We start from the raw sequence: 19,460 nt of genomic DNA, 5'->3' as shown, positions 1-19,460 counted from the left end.
CGTGATCTCTGGGGGCACGGGGCGCTGCCCCCGGGGCCAAACTGTGTCACCGTGCTTCTGAGTCCCATTCACCAGCAGCCCCACATTGTGGCAGCTGGGCTACCTGCTCACAGAGGGGACCCCAAACTGGCTCTGGGCTGATGTTCAGCGGCACCGGACTGGGTGGGGATGCTGGCTGGCCTGTCCCCTGTGGCCCCTCGGGGCACCTCTCCTGCCCACACCAGGCCACTGAGGGGACATGGGTGAGTACGTCCTGAGCTAGGAGGTGGGACGCCCACCCGCTGCTGGCCTCCTTCCAGCCTGACAACAGGCTGGCATGTCCCCGCGACCCCCACACCAAGAAGGCTGCCGCTTAGAGGGACAGGCAAGAGCTGTTCCGAGTCCCCACCGTGTGCCCATCTCCAAGGGCCCCTGCTGTGTCTAAGACGCCAAAGACCTTAATAAAGGAGAAAGAAAATCCACATCCTTTATTCCAAACACAAAGCCCTTACCGGGGCGTGGGAGACTTCCCTTCTCTCAGCGCACCCATGCTGGGCCCACACTTACAGGTGCCATGAAGTCAGCTCATGGGCGTGCGGGGTAACGGAGCACAGAACAGCCGTACAGTAGAGACGCTTGTGCAGTAGAGACGCTTGTATACAGAACAGTTCACCTGGAAGCCACTTTCTGACAAGCAGCGGTTCGTGGTTCTCTCCAGCTTTTCGAAATGACGTCCCCGTGGCTGGTGGGCGTCAGCGAGTGCTCTGCGGTGGTGGGGGGTAGAAGGCCGGGCCGTCCTCGCAGACCTCCAGCCCCGGGCCCCAGGCCCTCCCGGACTCCCCCAGCTCCCCCGGCTCCGTGCAGTTCCGCAGCCGCAGGTCCTTGGTGAAGCACAGCTCGATCTGACCGATTGTCTGCACCTCCTCCCCCTAAAACCCAGAAAATGAGAGACGTCTGAGAATCCACATCTCGGGGGGCCCCCTGCTCTGTGGTCATCAAGCCTCAGAACCTGAAGAGACAAGGGAGGATTCCAGAAACGAGCCCCCCCCCCCACCTCTAGCAGCGACCCGCAGGGGGCCGCGGGGCTCACAGCCTAGTCACCACCCAGACGTCCCCTGTGCCAGCCTGGCGACCCTGGGTGACAGGGACACGGCTCGAACCTCGGACACGTGCACCTGTGTGCCTGCAGCATACGCATCACGGCATCACCGGGAGAAGTGGTTCTGTAGAATAAGTAGGTCAGGGGACCCCACTGCTCAAAAAGAATTAAAGTCTTATCAAAGCTGACAAAAGAAATGACAGTCCATCCGCACACTAGATAAATACGTGCGGCGACTGAGACTAACAACGCAAAGCCCAAGAAATCTGTCACTTAGACCTGCTTCCTACAGCCGCCTCTGGCTCCGGCCGCACCACTCCTTCTTGTTGGAGAGAAGTCTCAAGTAACAGACCCTGTTCGAGCACGGCACTGAAGGACAGTTGTGTGCGTGTGTGTGTGCGTGTGCGTAATTTTTTTTTTTTAATTCCAGTACAGTTAACACACAGTGTCCTGTCAGTGTCAGGTGTACGAGACAGTGATTCATCACTTCCGTGCGTCCCAGGTGCCCTCCCTCACCCCCATCACCTGCTCCCCCATCCCCCACCCCAGCCCTCTCATCACCAGGGCTGGGTGTCCTCTAGAGTCAAGAGTCTGTTTCTTGGTTTGTTTCTTTTTTTTCCTTTGCTCATCTGTTTTGTTTCTTAAATTCCACATATGAGTGAAGTCATACGGTATCCGTCCTTCTCTGCCTCACACACTGATCAGCATTTTACTCTCTAGCTCCATCTGCATCATTGCAAATGGTAAGATTTCATTCTTTTTGATGGCTGAGTAATACTCCACTGGAAAGAGAGGCCACATCTTCTTCACCCAGTCATCTACTGATGGACACTTGGGCCGCTCCCGCAGTGGGGCTATTGTTGATAATGCTGCTGTAAATATCGGGGTGCAGGTGCCCCTCTGAAACTGGGTTTAACCAACTGCAATTTTAAAGCACATGCAGGATCTGCCTGTGCACTCACACTCCCACACACGCCTCTGCCCCTGGCAACTCTACGGTGAGCGCGTGGATGTTGTCGACAACCTGTCTTCCTGATACAGACAGAAGGAGCAGCAAAACAGCACATCTGACCTGTTTTGGCGGAAGACACTGGACTTTTGGTACGACTCCGTACATGCTGGCAAGGGCGTCTTTAATATCTGAAACCTGAAATGGAATCAAATGCATTAGAATTACGTGGACACAGGCGGTGTAAGGGCTCCGCCCAGGCAGACGGCACACTCGGCTTCCGCACTCACAACCCGCACGGCTGACCACAGGGCACCGTCCTCTGGGCACTCCAGGCTCGCAGACAAGACCCCAGGAGAGGCTGTCACCCACCTGGGCTCCACCCTCAGACCACAGCGGCCCCCACACGCGCTCCACCGTCTCCATTCTCCCCGCTGCCCCGTGCTTCTGTCCACACCTGGAGCCTGGCGCTGCGTGCGGTAAGTCAGACCCACTTTCAGAGGCCAGGACTCCCGTCTGAGCTCACCTCTTGCTGCTTCTGAACCTAACAGGGCACCTGCAGCACACGCGGGGAGCTCAGGACACTTGCTGTCCTTGGTCATTGAAATAAGTGGTCTGACTGACACATTCTGGGCAAAAATGTAAACACAGTCCCCCTACCTGCTTGAACTTGAACCCAGAGGGCCGAGGGGACCCTGCCAGCCCTCTCTTTCCTGGGGCAGCGGACACGGTCTCCCCAGGGTCACCGTTCCCTCCCAGCCTCACTCTCGGTGCAGGGAGGAAATTAAATGGAAGATCCAGATCCAATCAAGATCCAGCTCAAGCGGGAACCAACCGCACAGCAGAGCACAGACGCCAGACAGTGCAGTGGGGACGCCGACTGACTTCCGGTCAGGGGACCCAGGTGACAGCGCAGTGTGCAGCAGAGGACTGGAACCGGGGATCGCTAAAATTAGTAACTTCAAATCTTTTTTTAATCCCAGGAGATTAAATCAGCCTAAGTAGAGAATGCATCAGGTTCTCTAACCCAGGAGTCAGTCAGCTTACTGGGTAAAGGACCAGAGGACAGACCCCAGGCTCCGAGGGTCACCCAGTGTCTTTCTGAGGGGACACCTGCCCATGGAGGGTGACCACGGGCAATGGTAAAGGAATCAGCCTGGCCGGGAGCCACGAAGACTCCATTTACAAGAACAGGTTCTTCTGGGTAGAAAACGATCATCTTTTGTATATGCTTACCAGACAGTAAGATCCAGGCTGTTTAAATTTCTAGTTTTATCACGAAAACAAAAACAAATCTTATGCCTCTTCATCGAACAAAGCATCATAAAACGGAATGTGCTTTTCAAACCACCTACTTCCCAGCCCTGAGCGAGCTGGGAGCACGCGTCTCACCAAGGGACCGTGAATCTAGGCTTCAAAATCATCGGTTTACGCAGCTTTCAGATCCCACTCAGTGTGCACCGGGAAGCAAGACTTAAATAAAACCGCTCTGGAACCATAACAGTCAAACAGGAGGGGGCTTGTTCGAGGCACTTTAAAATCCCGGCGTGGACTAGGCTGCAGACAGTCTACCGTGGAGACACGAGGTGCCCTCAGGTAGCAGACACACATTTGGTTACGGAGCTGAAAGCAAGACTTACCTGGTAGTAATTGATAGATGGCTTTATTCCCAATTTTTGGAGTATGCTAAAATTTAAATTAAAAAAAATTAGCTGTATAATACCGTACATTTTCCTTTCTTGTTCTTCTTAAACATCCTGTTTCCTAATAAAAATGAAGACACTCTGAAAAGAAAGCACTTATTTTCTATTGCTTTAGGCAATAAATCTGGGCACAAGGACAGCCAGTAAATGGTACTCGGGCTTCGCCAACCACCCCTCCCCGTGGCTCACATGCTGCTGACCCTCCTTTCTCCAGCACCCGGACCCTCTCAACAGTGGCCAGACGGCCCACACCCACTGTGGTTACGGCACACACGTGACCCCCTCTCTGCCAAGCCTGTTTCAAAAGACAGTCAGAAACTGATTCTGGATTCCAAGCTTATCCTAGAAAACCACACTTGGTCAAATCCTCAAATACACTCAACACCCACAGACGTGAATCATTTCCTAAAGCATATAGTTTTGACCAGCCATCCCAACAAAACACCACACGACTAATTTACCGGTTAAATGATGGAGTGGGATATAAACAATTCTCAGATTAATGGTCTCAAAACAACATTCGAGCCCCCATCACGCCTCCCTAGATCATCCAGGCCATGAGCCCCCGGAGCAGACGTGAGACCCGGGCTGCCTCTCTGGACAGGGGCATGGTCAGATGGGTCTGTCCGAGGAAAACCGGACCGCCCGGGGCACGCCTCCTCCTGCTGTGATTTCTGGCAACAGCATACATTGTGTTAACAAGCCAGTGTTTGTGAAGCCGGCACACCGCCCAGTGTCTGGATCTCAGCTGTATGCTCCCGGCCCCGGCAGGAGGAGGTGGTGGGCAAGGGTCCTTGCAGCCTAAAAAAAAACATGCCCACAGCCTGCCCTCACACTGTCTGCGCGGCGTAAACACCAGATTTCAAAGGCTCTGGCTCCAGAATTGTAAAACTTTGCAAATTTTAAAATATTTATTTCAAGTTCCAGTATTTGGGGTATGCTGGGATAAATAATATAAAATAATCTCACTGCTTTCTTTTTGCTCTTTTTAATGAGGTACTAGGAAATTTTAAGTTATGTGTGGGGTCTGCACTGTATTTCTACTGGGCGGTGTTGCTGAAAAGCCCAAGTCAGGTCACCAAGGAAGTGAGGCAGAGAGAGAGAAATATTTGGGGAAGCCTGCCATTCAGCCCAGGTTAGTCTATAATGTTTTCTACGGTGTTGCCATTAGTTTGACATTCATTCCCTGGCCAGTGTCTGTAGGTTATCAAAGATCTATTCACAGTATCTCGCCTTTTTTCAGGTTTGCGACCTTCATATTATAAAGTGAATAAAACACTTAGTTTATGCTAATATGACAGGCTTCCCTCTAAGAAACAGATAATCTGCAGTGATGGTTTATAATACAGAGAAAAATACAAGGGATTTTATGTTTTGACTTCCTAATTTTCTGAGTACCGCGATTTTAGATTTTCCTTGGGGGACCGGGGACAGAATATAATTTCCCTACAACTCTCTCCCCATGTCATCTAACAGACACTATGCCCCCAGCAGGACGTCGTCTCTGCAGGAGGAGTAAGCAGGCATCCCCAGCGCCGGCCCCAGCTTTTCTGGTGCTGCAGCAAGCCCGGCACCAGGACTCCTGCACGCGCGTGTACAACGGAGAGCTACAGAGACTCGGCAAGCGTAAGCCGGGAGACTTAATAAACAGCCATCGGGTGAAGGGAGGGATGACTTAGATGTTTTAGAACCTTCCAGCAGGCCCCATTCACTGCCCTCGTCCCGCCTGACTGAGCAGAACGGGGCCCGGGGAGCGAGCCGGACCTCGCGCTGCTCGTGCATCAGGAACGCCCGGGGCAGCCTCCTCCCTGCCGCGGCTCCCGACTGGACCGCGCTCTGCCCGTCCGCACCGCAGACACTCCCGGTTCACTCCCCCCGGGACGTCTGTGCTCAGTATCCCCTAAACTCTGGGGTGAGGAAATGCTCCCCGAGGTTCTGCTCTTGCGGCGAGAAGAGCCTGCGGAGAAGCCTGGCCCGCAGGAGCTGGGCGGCGCGGCTGGAGCGCACCCGCCGGCCCTCGGGGGGACCCGTCCGTCATCTTCCGGCTCGGCAGACGCACCCAAAGACGCAGCAACTGTACACGGTGCGCAACGGGCGTCCTGTTCTCCCCACAGGCACTCGCCCCTCCCGCGCCGGCACTGGACCCCTCCCCCACCGGACCCCAGTGAAACGGGGAACTGGCTGCGCCTCCGTGTGCGGGACGTAGAGGACACACGCAGAGAACCGATGGGGGCCCCGCACTTTCTAAGCAGACGGGACGCACCAGCTTCCGCGCGGGTGAACAGCAGAGGCTCCTGACGGGATCCGGGCTCACTCTGACGAAAACACACTAACTGCCTGTCCTGGTCTTTGAAACACGTCACAGGTTTATCGCGTGACGGCCCAGATGACGTCGAGCGGGATCCCTCCCACACCGGCCGCCAGGAACGCGCGGACGGCGCACGGCCAGCCTCGCCCCCACTCTCGGTCACGGCCTGGGTGGCGGTAGGGGGCCTGGCCCTCCGCAGGGCCATCTGGAGGGGATGTTTACGAGGTCCGGGTAGTTTCTAGGCTCCGAGGACCCCTGCCCACCACCTCCTCCTGCTCGTTCCAGAAGCCCGAGAGCAGAGATGCAAACGCTTAGAGATGGGCGGTCTGTACAGAACCTGCCACGTTAGCGCGACACGCTCCCGTCCAAAATCCCGGCTGAAACCCGCGTGCCCTGGTCAGTCTTGCTTCCTCGGGCCCCTCGCCGTCCCATGACGTCCGAGCCCAGACGGGGACGCAACTGCCCCTCGGAACAATGTGTTACTTAAACTATAACCCTGGAGGATTTTACTAGTTACCAAGCACATTTAGACACGGCCTGAAGAAAAACTGGGAACAGGTCTTTGGGGAGAAGGACGATCTACGACGGTGAAGCCGGGCAGCCGGGGACGCCGGTCGGCCCAGGGCGGAACGAAACACCGCCTGCTTCCCTTTCCCGTGGTCGCTCCTTTCTCTTCCAGAAGCGCCCGTCGTGAGTTAGATGAGTCCTTTGGATGTGCTCGATTAACTATAAACTTTATCCCCCTTCTTGCTTGTCCATAAGACAAGCGACTAACGTTTGACCTTCATCGGTTCCTCTGTGGCCTATTGTTTCTGCCTAATAAAAGCGAGACTGTGCAGTTGCTCGGGGCAGCCGTCTTTTCGACGGGTGTCCCCTGCTCCCAGTCTCTTACAGCTGACTTGTTTGTGCCTAATTCTTCTCCCGTTCGCCGACTGGAAGTGGCAGGGGACCCGCGTCTCCGAGGCTGCCGTACGTGACTAGGCCCAGACTGATCCGGAGGGCTGGGTGGGAGGCGCCAGGATTCCTCAGGACGGCTCTGCGGCCCGCGAGCACCAGGCCCCCGGAGGTCCCTACCTGTTAAGCTCCAGCTTCTCGTAAAGACCCAGGCTTCCCCCGAAGTATTTCTTCTGTGAGTTGAGGGCGTCGAGCTGAGCGGCACAGGTGCCGTGCTTCTCCCACTCGTGCTTCCTGCGAGAGGATTTTAACAAAAAATCTCTGGTTAAAAGTCATGAAACAAATTCACGAGGAAGAGCTCGCACCAGGACGGGACAGTCACTCGCACGTGGTTTCTGCTACAAAGAAAGAGGACAAGACTCCCCGTGTGCATCAGGCATGACGCGGGAGTCCCCTGCGTGTGGGGACACGGCCCCAGGGGACACAGTCCGGTCTCCAGAGAGTGCGTCGTGTCCCTGCAGCCTCCGCCGCCAGCGGGGACGACTCAGTTCGGCGACACAGCACAGCCGTGGCTGAGGAAGAGCAGACGCCACGCCGCAGGCCCCCAGCCGTCCGGCACGGGCCTTCCGCGGGGGCTCCGGCTTCACAGGGACGCTGACCTGTCCTTCCTCAGCAGCGAGCGAAGGACAGCGGCCACACGACCTCCTGAGAGACGCCGCAGGCCCCCTCCCCGTCTCCACTGTGTCCTCATCCGCCCCCAACAGAACTCTAACAGGACAATACGCGAGCAGCGATACGGATCCAAGAGGAAGATCGTAGATAACAATCCCCCACGTTTCATCGCAGGTTATCGAGAAGTTTCACGTTCTTCTGCAAGGCAAACATACTGCTGGCTCAGAAATGGGGAAACTGAGGCAGAGGGGCTAGCGAGGCCACCCAGCCAGCAAGTCCCAGAGTCCGCCCCCGAACGGCACTCTGGACCCCACGCCGCCCCCGTCCGGCCACACCGCAGAGCCACCCCCACAACCCGCAGACGCGGGGCGCACTGCCCTCGGAATCGCAGGCCGCTGTCCCATCGGATGCCCGCCATCGCGAGCGCAGGAGAGCGGGAGGGGCATTCGCGGGGGGGACCTCCACCGCCTGTGATCTGAGCAGACACCAGCACATCCGCAAGGCTCGTGCACAGGGCCCGTGCAAAGTGACAAGTCGCGTCAGCCTAAGAAAGCGCCGTGGGAACCTTTCTTCATCTACCGCAGCCTCCAGAGTGAATTATTTCTGCAGAGCAGGGAAAGGATTTCTTTCCGACGAGATGAGGATGGAACCCGCGGTACAGACACCCTCGTTTCCGTGGAGCTGGAGCCACTCCAGGACTTGCCACACGGGGAGCTCGCGGAGCCATGAGCCTTGTGCACAGCACCTGCACGCCAGCCGGGGGCTCCCCACACACAAGAAATACTCGATAAATGTCAGTTTGGATCAAGCTTAAGGATCAGAATCCATGAGGGCATCGTTAGTGTACGTCCAACACTGAATCCCACCTCATTTGGAACAGGAAAGTTTGCACTTAACACAAAATGGTCAGTGACCAGGCAGAGGTGCCCATCGTGGGCTTCCCTCGCCTGCCGGAGGGCACATGGGCAGACCCAGGGGCCGCCCTCCGGGATGAGAGGTGGAGGCTCCTCTGGGACGACTAGGCCCAGGTCACCTCCCTCAGTGAGGCTGCTCGCCAAACTGGGTCTCACCCAACTCTCCTTTTTTGTACAAGCATCAAAAAACAAAGAGAAATCCTACTTTGCAAGGGCTGTGTCCATGGTACTTTTCAATAAGGCTAATTTTGTGAACAGATTTAATTTTAGAGAACCTTCTCGAGCATGAAGTAACACCAAGACCGTGTACTCTGCAGACTTGAGTACTCTCTGGGATGAATGAGGACAGTTTTCGGACAGGAGCCCCCCTCTGCCCCGGGGCCCCAACGACGAAGCTGAGGTGGAGAGGCCGGAGTGCCTCTGGGACCCTCTAGAAATTCACAGAGCCAAGGGAATGTGGGGAACAGGGAAGCACGACCCAACGCCACATGCAGGGGCCAGGGACGACAGCTGCCCTGTACCTGGGAGCTCTAGGAGCAGATACTAACAGGAGCAGGGCAGTCACCTCCGCATTTAGAACACAAGTTTTGAGATGTGCTACCTACTATCCAACCTGAAAAAGTATCATTTTGCCTTTCCGAGAGCACACACTCTGCCCACACTACTGGGATGACGTGTTCAAGGACCAGCTCGGACCACCACCTTTACGGGTATTTGTCGACTCACTGGTAAGTCACCCAGCACCAACGAGCTGACCGGCTGTGGCACGGAACACGCCGGAATGCGTGGAAACCCGTACTCTGCGTGCCTAGCGCGGACTTCAGCAGTTCTGCGTGCGCTGTGAAGTGCTCTAGAGGGGTCCCCCGGCTTTTCCCATCCTCCCACTCTAGCTCGGCTGGGCGTCAAGTTCCGGGAAAGCATTGTCGGGAACGCGCCTATGCAGAGCACGGGTCGGAGAGCCGGGGCTCTCTTCTCCCGGACTCTGCGTGCTTCTCCTGTGCAAGAGACCCGAGAGGGTTCCAAGCACCAGGGAGCCTGGGGGACGGGCACCAGTGCCGCTCCGTGGTTTCAGAAAGCTTCTGTCTGCACTTAATTCTTTTCCTGAATGCTCTAGACACAAATATTTCCAAACCGAATTAGCCATTCTTGATAAAATCTAAGTACTTGAGACGTGAACGTAAACCGCCACATCGGAGTGAGCCCGAGACAGTGATTATTTCCGGCCAACGTGACATAAATGAGAGGAATGTTAATTTTACCTCCTTCCCAAGCACTGACCTAAAGAGCTACCTTGAGTGAACACAGCGTTTTCCTCCTTGGCTCAGCTCCTGCTACACTTCAGGACGTTTCTGGAACAGGCAGCGGACCGAGCCGCAGGTGGGACCCGACCCTGTCCTCGCTAAGTCGTAGCACGAGACCTCGACCTCTTTTTCTTCCTTGGTGGATCTCGTGGCAGCAGCACAAAGTCTTTAAGAAACATCCGCTGCTGCCTGCGCTGCGGCGAGCGCCCCGTCGATACCCGAGTGTTTGTCTTAGTGAAACTCAGGAGAGGAGAGCGTCAAGCAAAGTGACGAACGAAGTCGTGGACTGAGAGCCAGTCTGCGAATTCCACGTATTCGCAGGTTTTTTTCCAAACAGGCTTCACGCCCTGCGCAGAGTCAACGCAGGGCTTGAACTCACAACCCTGAGGTCGAGACCCGAGCTGAGGTTCAGAGTCAGACGCTTAACTGAGTCACCCGGGTGCCCCTCGCCCACATTTTTCATTTCCTGGAGAAAGGCCCCGAAAACGGTCTCCCAGATAAAAAGTGGTTCACCCCTTCGCGCCTCAGAAGGGCGGCCCCGTGGTCCGTCCCCGCGCCCCAGCCCTGCGCCCCCCACCCCCCGCAGGCTGCGGCGCCCCTGCACTCACCAGAAATGGCTGTGGTTTAGTGGATGGATCACATCGGGCCAGTACATCTTCATTTCAGGCAGGAGGTCCTGTGCACGAAAAAAAAATCCACGTAGGACCTAAGGACTCACCTAGGTCCTTAGAAGGTCTAGGTCTAGACTGACCTAGAAGGCCAGTCTGATTCACCATTACATTAAAAGAAGTGACCTCAGCCAATCAGTAACACTCACGGGAGGAAAACGATTCTGTCCCTATTCTGCACGAAGCGACAACACAGAGAAAGGTGAAATTTGACTCATCATGAGGGTGCACTGGAAAGCAGGCGCGCTCAGAGGGGAGTGGGTGAGCACACGCCGGTCCAGCCCGATGAGGGGATGTAGCTCTAACGAGAAAGCAGCCATCAAGCCGCGATGGGACACAGGAGAGCCTTCCGCGCCTATCAGTGAGGCCAACCTGAAAAGGCCGTGTGAGTCCCGACGTGGCCATTTTGGACAAGACTAAAGTACGGAGACAGCGAAGGCTTAGTCAGGGGCCAGGGTGGGGAGGGGGACGGGCAGAGGAGGAGGGATTTTAGGGCAGTGAGATGCCTCCATACGGTCTAACGAGGGATGCGTCATCTGTCAAAACCCATAAGCCTCCGTGACACAGAGTGAGCCTACGGGAACCGCAGTGTCTGCTAGCAATGAAGTACGACCCTGTGACAAGTGTGTCAACCGCAGGGGACATGGTGTGTTGGGGGACATATATGGGACGTGCCACTCAATTTTTCGGCTTTAGGTTTCTGCTCTAAGAAGTAGCATCCACGGACTAAAACACGCACCACAAAAAGCAGGCTCTCCTTTCCCTCGCGGGGAGCTCATCTGGGCGGGGAGACGGGCCCCCTGAACTGTACAGATAGTTGCCCTAAGCTGCACGGCGTCCAGGTTTACTTCTCAACTTCTCCAAACTCACTAGGCCGGAAACAATGTTCACTTAAAACAGTGTCTAGACAGACTCCGGGCGACCTCGCTTTCCCCTATTTGCCACCACCCGTCGCTACATGCCAGTCACCAGACAACGGGACGCCCCTCGCGTCCCCTGCCGGTAAGCCTTGTCCTCACGCCCCCACGGCGAACTCCCCAGGAAGTGGTCTGCCGCCTCGTCGGCACGTCCCCCACCTTGCACTGCCCACACGCGGGCTTCAGCTCCCACCAGCCCCACAGGAGCGGGGAGCAGGCCGCTTTCCTGGGGGACCAACACTAAACTGGGCTTTCCGGGACAGAACGAGTAAACCAGCAGTGTTCTGAACGAAGAGGGCTTGTGGCCACCTGCCCACCGCGCCCAGCAGGCCGCTCCACTGAAGGGCACCTTCAGCCTTGCTTTTACGAACCCCACCAGCCCTCACGAATCCCCTCTCCTGGCCCCCTCCTGCCCTCCCCTCCTCTGGCTGCTTCTTCACACGCGCCCCCATCTCTGTTCCGGGCTGTTCCTGCGTCTCTACCCCGTCCACGTTCACACCTCTGTGCGTCATTCATCTGTGCACGGATCACACCCAAAGTTCACTTCTGGCCCAGACCGCTCTCCTGACAGACCCACGGAGCCCACCTGGACGTTTCCAGGGCACTTCAAACTCAACGCATCCAAAGCTGACTGTCACCCGCACATGTGCCAAAGCCCGGCCCCCCGCCCGCGCCCCCGTCGGGAAGGAGGACACCCCCAGCCAAACCCCTACCCAGAGCCCCACTGGAGCTTCTGTCCCAGGGAGGCACGGAGCCCCGTTCACACGACTTCTGTGGTCCCCTCCAGCCTTCTGGCCCCACGGCCTCTGCCCCTTCGGCTCTTCAGCCCTGGCCGGCGCCCCACAGCGGCTCTCACGTGAACACGGCAGCCGAGGCGCTTTCCCACTCCAGCGGGAATGCCAGAGGCCCTCAGTACAATGTCAGTGAATCTGTAATTCCACTGTCGGGTCACGAGACTCTAACCAGGAGCATCCCCATGATAGGAGGCAAGCTGCAGCGGGTCCGGGAAGGCGGATGTGTGTGTCTGAGGAACGAGACGCTGCCAGGCTTTGGGGTGCGCTAATAATTCTTACAGACGGTCCCCAGACTCAGGCCTCCAGGCTCATGCCAGCAAAGGTCCTCACAGGAAGGAAAGAGGAGAGAGTATCGTGGGGACTAGAACACGTGAAGGGTCTGGAATGTCCTGCCGTGCCCCTCTGGGGGCCGTCTATTCATGGGAAGGACCCCCATTCTAGCAAATCCTGACGCTACCTCCTGTTTTCAGGGAGGCCCAGTGCCCTGGCAGGCCCTGCCCTACGAATCCAGGTCCTCGTCACGGGACAGGTGACTGGTTCCACGCACAGTGAGGTGTCTCGAGAGCGTGTCGGCTAGCAGCGCTCATCAAAGCCGCTCCCTGGGCTGCCCCCACACAGGCCTCTGTTCTGGAAAGGCCCATTCCTCCTGCTCAGAGGCCCCCCCTGGAAGCCCACCCACCCACAGCCAGAAAGGCCAGGCGTGGTACCCCGTGCCTGTCCTCCGAGCCAGAGTGGTCTAGACATGCTGACCGGGAGGCACAGGGGCCCCGGGACTAACGTGGGCGGGCGGGGACCCATCGGGGTCTGCTGTCACTTCACACAGTTCCCGTCTGGTGCCGTGGGCCCCGGGCAGGGGAGAAGGGGCCATTCGGACTGAACGAGGAGTGTTTTATGGATCCAGAAACGCGAGCCAGGTGCCAGGGGCTGAATCCCAGCGAACACGAGCGAGATTCCTCACGTGAGCGCAGGCCGTGGAGGACACACCTGCGAGGGGCTAAGCGAGGGCAGCACCTGCGCAGCCACGGAAGGGGGCGTTACCTTGATCTCTTCGAAGTGGAAGGGCCACGAGCCGTTGCACTCTTCTGCTCTATCCGGCCTGGAAATCAAAATGGAAAACAACAGAAGTTAGTCTTCGTTGAGATGAGCTCCAGATGCCAGGAGACACTTCCATCAGCGTCTGCAGGGACCAAAGGCCGAGACGCTCTACGGCCCCACGAGTCACTTAAGGAAGAGCGCCCGGGTAGGGTGACCAGAGAGCCCTCCCCAGGAAGAAATGAAACCGGCCGGTAGGGGGAGCTCGGGAGTCAGGCGCGGGCCTGAACGCTCCCTCCTCTGCCAGTCTCAGGCCACGGGCACCGGCGCATCTCCCTCTCTCTAGGGGAGGACTGGGCTCAGGGACCAGCATACAGACCGCGCTCACACAGGGACCCAGGCTCAGCGAGTACGGCTTCTTAAATCCCCAAGCACGGATCCCTCCCTGCTTCCCCACGTCTAGCTCTGCACGGGTCAGTCCCAGGCTGCAGATGCCGCCGAGCTCACCAGGCCACCAGCTCTGCTTCCCAGACCGCCGACGTGTCTCCGCGCCAGCAGGCCTTGTACCCTGAAACCAGGGCAGCTCCCCGCCGGGACGGGGCAGCACTGTGCACTGTCCTCCCAGCTGCAGGGACATCAGCGCGACCCGAGGAGACCCAGCTCCCGCGGACTGCAGGGTCGGACCACTGCCCCGGCCCCCGCTTCATCTGCTGCCCACAGACCTCCAGTCTTGAGGAACAAGCATGTGCCGGCAAAGACCAGAACGGCCCCTCCTCCCACGGGAGCAGCAGGACAAGACGCGTCCCGCTGACGGGCTGACTCGTGGGCACAGTTAAACATGACAAATACACGCGTGAAGAGGGAAAGAATAAAGTGCATAAAACGCGTGTGAAACCCGAGATGAATCCGGTAAACGTGACACACACACCATGTACACACACACAACACGTGTGTACAGCGCACACGCGCACCGTGTACGCACACACAACACGTGTGCACAGCGCACACACGCTCACTTATTTCTAAGCATCTACTTATTGCCCCCAAAGAAGCACACAATGAGAGGCTCAGGGATCCTAGCCTGGACCCAGAGTCCCTACAAGCGTATGTAAGCCAGGTTGTCACTGTTCTACCAAAAAAGAACTAACCAACCACAGGATCAGGGTTACTGTACAAACAGCGGAGATATTTTAAATAAGGATTCGGTCCACTGACTAAACTCCTAACGAAAACCACTGGTGTAACCCTTAGCACCAGCCTCAAGCTGCTTTCGGGTTGGCTAGTGGAACGTGAACGGCGCTGGGCCTTGCCATAATCCGTGGATGGTCCAGTAATCCGGAGGGTCTCTGCAGTCCTTCTCGACCTCCTGCAGCAAAAAGACACAGAGCACATCACTGTTCCGTTGCTCCTTCACTGCGGCTTCCCGCTCAGCCCCGAGGAGCGACGCGGGCGCGGGCGCTCGGACAGGAAGGAGGCACCGATCCTCAATGACGTAACATAATTAAAAACTGAGTTTTGCTTTTTTTTTTTTTAACGTGTTCCCAAATTAAGTCCATCTGATGGAAACGCTCCCACCTGCCCATTCATTTTCTTCCCACGTAACCATAAACGTGTGAGGGTTCCCGGTCCCCGTGAGACAAGAGGGTTCAGCCACAGGGGCCAGATGTGTCAGCGACACACTCAAGTGTGAACGTTGGACGACGTAAACATGAGCGCTCGGGCGCAAAAATGCCAAAGTGAGGAGAGCACGACAAAGACAATCTCACAGAGAGGAAAGCTGAAGCAGCACCCCTCAGGGACCTCCAACTGTTTAGCTAAATGGGGAATTCTCCCGAAATAACCAACTACCAAGAAACATGTGGACGGCTGTGGGACCAGGTAGGACAGGACTCGTGTGCGATGCCCTGTGGTGGGGAATGAGCCCCTGAAAAGCAGGTGTGGGGGTCCGGTGAGGAACAGGTGAGGCTCCAGGCAGATTTTCAAGCCTTTCCTGTCGGGATCACCTTCTGTGGGGCGGCAGCTCTGCCCCAGGCTGGTCTGGAAATTAGGGAGGCTCTGGTTTAGGACACTGGCACGAGGCGGCGAGAGAGGTCCCTGCCGCAGGCTGAGAGGGCAGGAGAGCATGGCAACAGGGTTCAGCGTCAGAGCGGGGGTGTGTGCCTCCCCTCTAGCGACACCCCAAGTTCATCCCGCAGGACAGCGCAGTCCCAGCAGGGGCCCGTTTCCCACAGGCGCCAGGCCGGCGGAGAGCAAGGTCAGGGCCCATGGCCGGAGTTGGGGGGAGTCTTCTACCGGCCCTACATCCAGTGTCTCAGATGAGTCTTTAAGGGGACAACTGGGGCCGAGGATCATGGAGAAAGAGACACCAGCCGCTCTCTGTAATGCCTGTGTCACACACACAGGGAATGAGCCCGGAGACACCCCCCACTCCCCAGGATGACACCAGGGCCAGAGTACCGGGACCCCTCGTCCTGGGCATCCTGTAGAGAAATTAATTCCCTGACAATGACACTTCATGAGCAGAAGATTTTTTAGAAATCTCATTTCTGAAGCCTCGAGCTCAGAACGCATTTCCATGCATGGATGCAGTCCGTGCCCAGGAACACACCCACATTTTGTCACAGAAATGCCTCAGCCACCAAATGACCCCGCTCCCTGCCCCAAAGGCAGATCTTTCGGTGTTACCCAAGACGGGAGCTCCCCACGGGGCCCTGCCCACAGGAACCCGGGCTCCTGCGAGGCCCCGTTGCCAGGGTGGGGAGCCAGGTCTGCAGTGACCCTCAAAGCTGGTCACACTACTCTAGCCCGCGCAGCAACAGCCCTAAAGGCAGAAAGCGACAATGAGGCGTGAAGTTTAGGAAACTGGACCCAGAGACAGAGAGCAACTATGAATGACACGTCAGGAGGACTACGAATGACACGTTTCCCCGAGGAAATGTGGATACAGAAACCCACTCCGCACAGGGCTTCACCAGATGAACGGGGCCAGTCGAGGCAGAAAAACTCACCTTGCACACTGTCACAGGCCAGTGGTGAACCATAATTAGTTTTTTCCACTCATGACTGTCACTGTTGGAAAACAAGGAATTTATGTTTCAAGAACTGTTCTAAAGTTAAAGAAAACTTCATCTATCCATCCATCTACACCGTCACGCATTCAACCAACACTGAGTGACTGTCATGGGCCAGGCACCACCGCGGGACAGGGGCGCTGTCCTGGGCGAGGGACCAAGTCCCTCCCCCCGTGATGCACGCGTGCCGGGGAGGGAGACGGTGACCACGGTAGCTAAGAGAACACACGTGGTGCCCACAGTGACAAGTGATAAAGAAATGTGAGCAAGCAAGAGGACAGGCACGTCAGCAGCGGGGACAGGAACTGAAATCTTAGGCCAGGAAGCCCGGGAAGGCCTCACTGAAGGGAGGCAGAGGCCGGGAGGGAAAGGAGGAAGGAAGCCTGAAGCGGCCTTCCTCCTAGGGTTGGTCACGAGTGTAGAAACAGAAGCACCACCATCTCTCAGCCGCATCTGCGAAACCCGCAAGGCCCTCAAGCCTGAATCTCCACGGGGCTCACTTGGCAGCGAAACATGACTTGAACTAGCATGAGGGGTTGAGTGCCCTGTGCCCCCTGGTGTGAAGGTACAGGTGCCTGGCTCCATGGTGCTCCCCCAGATACAGTGCTCCCTCGGACTCAGTCCGGAGCGTGGCCGTGCCCCGCCTCACCTGCACGCCCCCCTCCCCCGGCTCTAGGACCTCCAGGTGAGGGCGGAAACTGTGTCTGCAAACAGGTTGAAGCAGGATGGAGAGCTACGGACGGAAACGCCAGCGGCCACACAGGGACATCACCCAAAGGCACTTCCATTAGATTCAAAAGTAAAGCAGGACCAAGTTCTCACACGCTGGCTTCTTAAAGAGAGCGGTCGTGCTGAATCAGTACAGAATCACGATTCAGATGTTACAAGAGCGCTGCCGTGAGCTGCACTCAGTATAGAAGCAGCACGAGCTGCAGCACGAGAACGACAGCTGGGACAAGTGTCAGAAGCTGCTTTTTTCAGGGTACAAAACCCTCGTTTAGGTGGAAACTGAGGCTACGGGATTAAAGCTACGGCCAGGGAAGGAGACCCCGTTCCTCCAGGGAGGAACACACTGTGTACCGTGAATCTATCAAGACTGAGAACATCGGCAACACAAGGGCCACACACAGTCCAGCGAGGTGCTGGGGGCGCAAAGCAGCGCAGCCGGGAGAGTGAAGAGAGAAGCCAGAGGCCGGGGAGGAGAGGACAGTCACCCCGTTGTCAACCCAGCCGGCGCATGGGAAAGCCCCCGCTGACCCCTTCAGTCCTGGACGGTTGAATCAACTGTTTTCTCCAGACCACGCCTCGCCCACCACAGCTGTCTGACTAGTCAGCGCAGGGACTATGCAGGGAGCGGGTGGCGGGGACCACATATTCGAGCCTCAGCTCTTTACTGACATTTACTGACGGCGGCTGGGCAGGTTCTATGCACATTCTGCCTCTGCTCAGGAGGCAGGTGCTGTCGCTATGTCCCCCCGACAGCGGAGCAAAGTCACCCAGGCAGCTCCAAGGTCACACATCTGGATGAACCAGTGGCTGGTACTCAAGCAGGACCCCACACCTCCTCTCCAATGATATACTCTTAACCTGATGGCCAAAATGAATCCATTAATAAATGCAGCTGGTTTTTTTTTTGTTTTTTTTTTTAGAAAATAGGCTTTCTGGGAAAGCTGAACTATAATGTTACCTTCTCAAGTAGATGATAAAACAGCAAAAACAATTAAAAAGTCATTGCTTTTCCCTCACCTACTATGTAAGAACGAAAGCCCTTTTTTTTTTTTGAAGATTTTATTTATTTGACAGATCACAAGTTGGCAGAGAGGCAGGCAGAGAGAGGGGGAGAAGCAGGCTCCCTGCTGAGCAGAGAGCCCGATGTGGGGCTCGATCCCAGGACCCTGAGATCATGACCTGAGCCGGAGGCAGAGGCTTAACCCACGGAGCCACCCAGGCGCCCCAAGAACGAAAGCCTTTATTAAATACGAAATCACTACCCAAAATAAATAGAAGAAAAATTACAATCCGGTGCTCGGAATTCGGTTCCGTCTACACGGGCGCAGCGAGACTCCACACGCGCTCCCGTCCAGCCGGCAGGAGCGGCCACACGGAACGCAAGCGGGGGGAGGAGGACCCGCGGGGAGACTTGCGAAGAGGAAGCAGCGCCGGATCCCCACGCTGTGCTGGGACCCAACCCAGACGTGCACCGCTACGACGCCCTGCCGGCCCCGACCCCGACCCCGGCCCGACCCAGACCCCGGACCCCGACCCGGCCCCGGACCCCGACCCGGCCCCGGACCCCGGCCCCGACCCGGTCCCGGACCCCGACCCGGACCCCGGACCCGACCCGGACCCCGGACCCGGAGCCCAGGACCCCCGCCCCGATCCGGACCCCGGACCCCGGCCCCGACCCGACCCCCCGGCCCCGACCCGGTCCCGGACCCCGACCCGGACCCCGGACCCGACCCGGACCCCGGCCCCGGAGCCCAGGACCCCCGCCCCGATCCGGACCCCGGACCCCGGCCCCGACCCGGCCCCCGGCCCCCAACCCGGCCCCCGCCCCGCGCCAGCCGCGCGCACTCGGGGGCTCCGGGCTCACCTCGTGGGGGACCCGCGCGCGCCGCCCCGGCAGCACAGCGCCAGGCAGAGGGAGCTCAGGAGCAGGCCGTGGGGGCTCGCGGGCTTCATCGCGCGCCCAGCCAGGCGACGACGCGCTCCGGGGTACGAAGCCTCCAGTGTCCGGCGCCAGGCCCTGCGTCTCCCTGAAAATGGGCGAAATCCCTGACGCCGAGCTCTGACCCGCCGACCCCACCCCGGAGGCGTCCGCCGTCCCGAGAGGCCCCGGCCGGGGTCCCCGCCTCACCCGGGCGCCCAGGCGCGCAGGCGTCCCTGCCGGTGCCGCGCCGCGACCCCAAACGCGACCTCGCAGCTGACACCGCCCAGCCGTCCCGACCCGCGCGTTTCCGGCCCTGGGCGGCCGACCCCGGACACGCCCCCGCAGGCGGGCACGCCCCGGCCCGGCAGACACGCCCCCAGACGCCCGCCGCCGGGACACGCCCCCGGCCCGGCAGACACGCCCCCAGACGCCCGCCGCCGGGACACGCCCCCGGCCCGGCAGACACGCCCCCTGACGCCCGCCGCCGAGACACGCCCCCGGCCCGGCAG

General features: G+C 58.0%; 1 protein-coding gene across 1 annotated transcript; it reads right to left on the bottom strand.

Annotated features, from left to right (window-relative positions):
• Positions 1–441: 441 nt before the first annotated feature.
• RNASET2 (ribonuclease T2) lies at positions 442–19,283 on the bottom strand. Its single transcript, XM_080806814.1, has 10 exons — positions 19,159–19,283; positions 18,895–19,057; positions 16,239–16,299; positions 14,541–14,596; positions 13,237–13,294; positions 10,428–10,495; positions 7,113–7,226; positions 3,668–3,713; positions 2,151–2,225; positions 442–908 (listed from the first exon to the last, which is right to left on the bottom strand). Exons 2-10 carry the CDS (start codon positions 18,981–18,983, stop codon positions 732–734), a joined length of 744 nt encoding a protein of 247 aa, XP_080662940.1. The 5' UTR covers positions 18,984–19,057; positions 19,159–19,283; the 3' UTR covers positions 442–731.
• Positions 19,284–19,460: the final 177 nt, after the last annotated feature.

The sequence above is a fragment of the Martes martes genome (genome assembly GCF_963455335.1).
Source record: "Martes martes genome assembly, chromosome: 6".
Taxonomy (NCBI): domain Eukaryota; kingdom Metazoa; phylum Chordata; class Mammalia; order Carnivora; family Mustelidae; genus Martes; species Martes martes.
The sequence above is the reverse complement of the archived record's forward strand: the minus strand, read 5'-3'. Positions and strand labels throughout refer to the sequence as shown.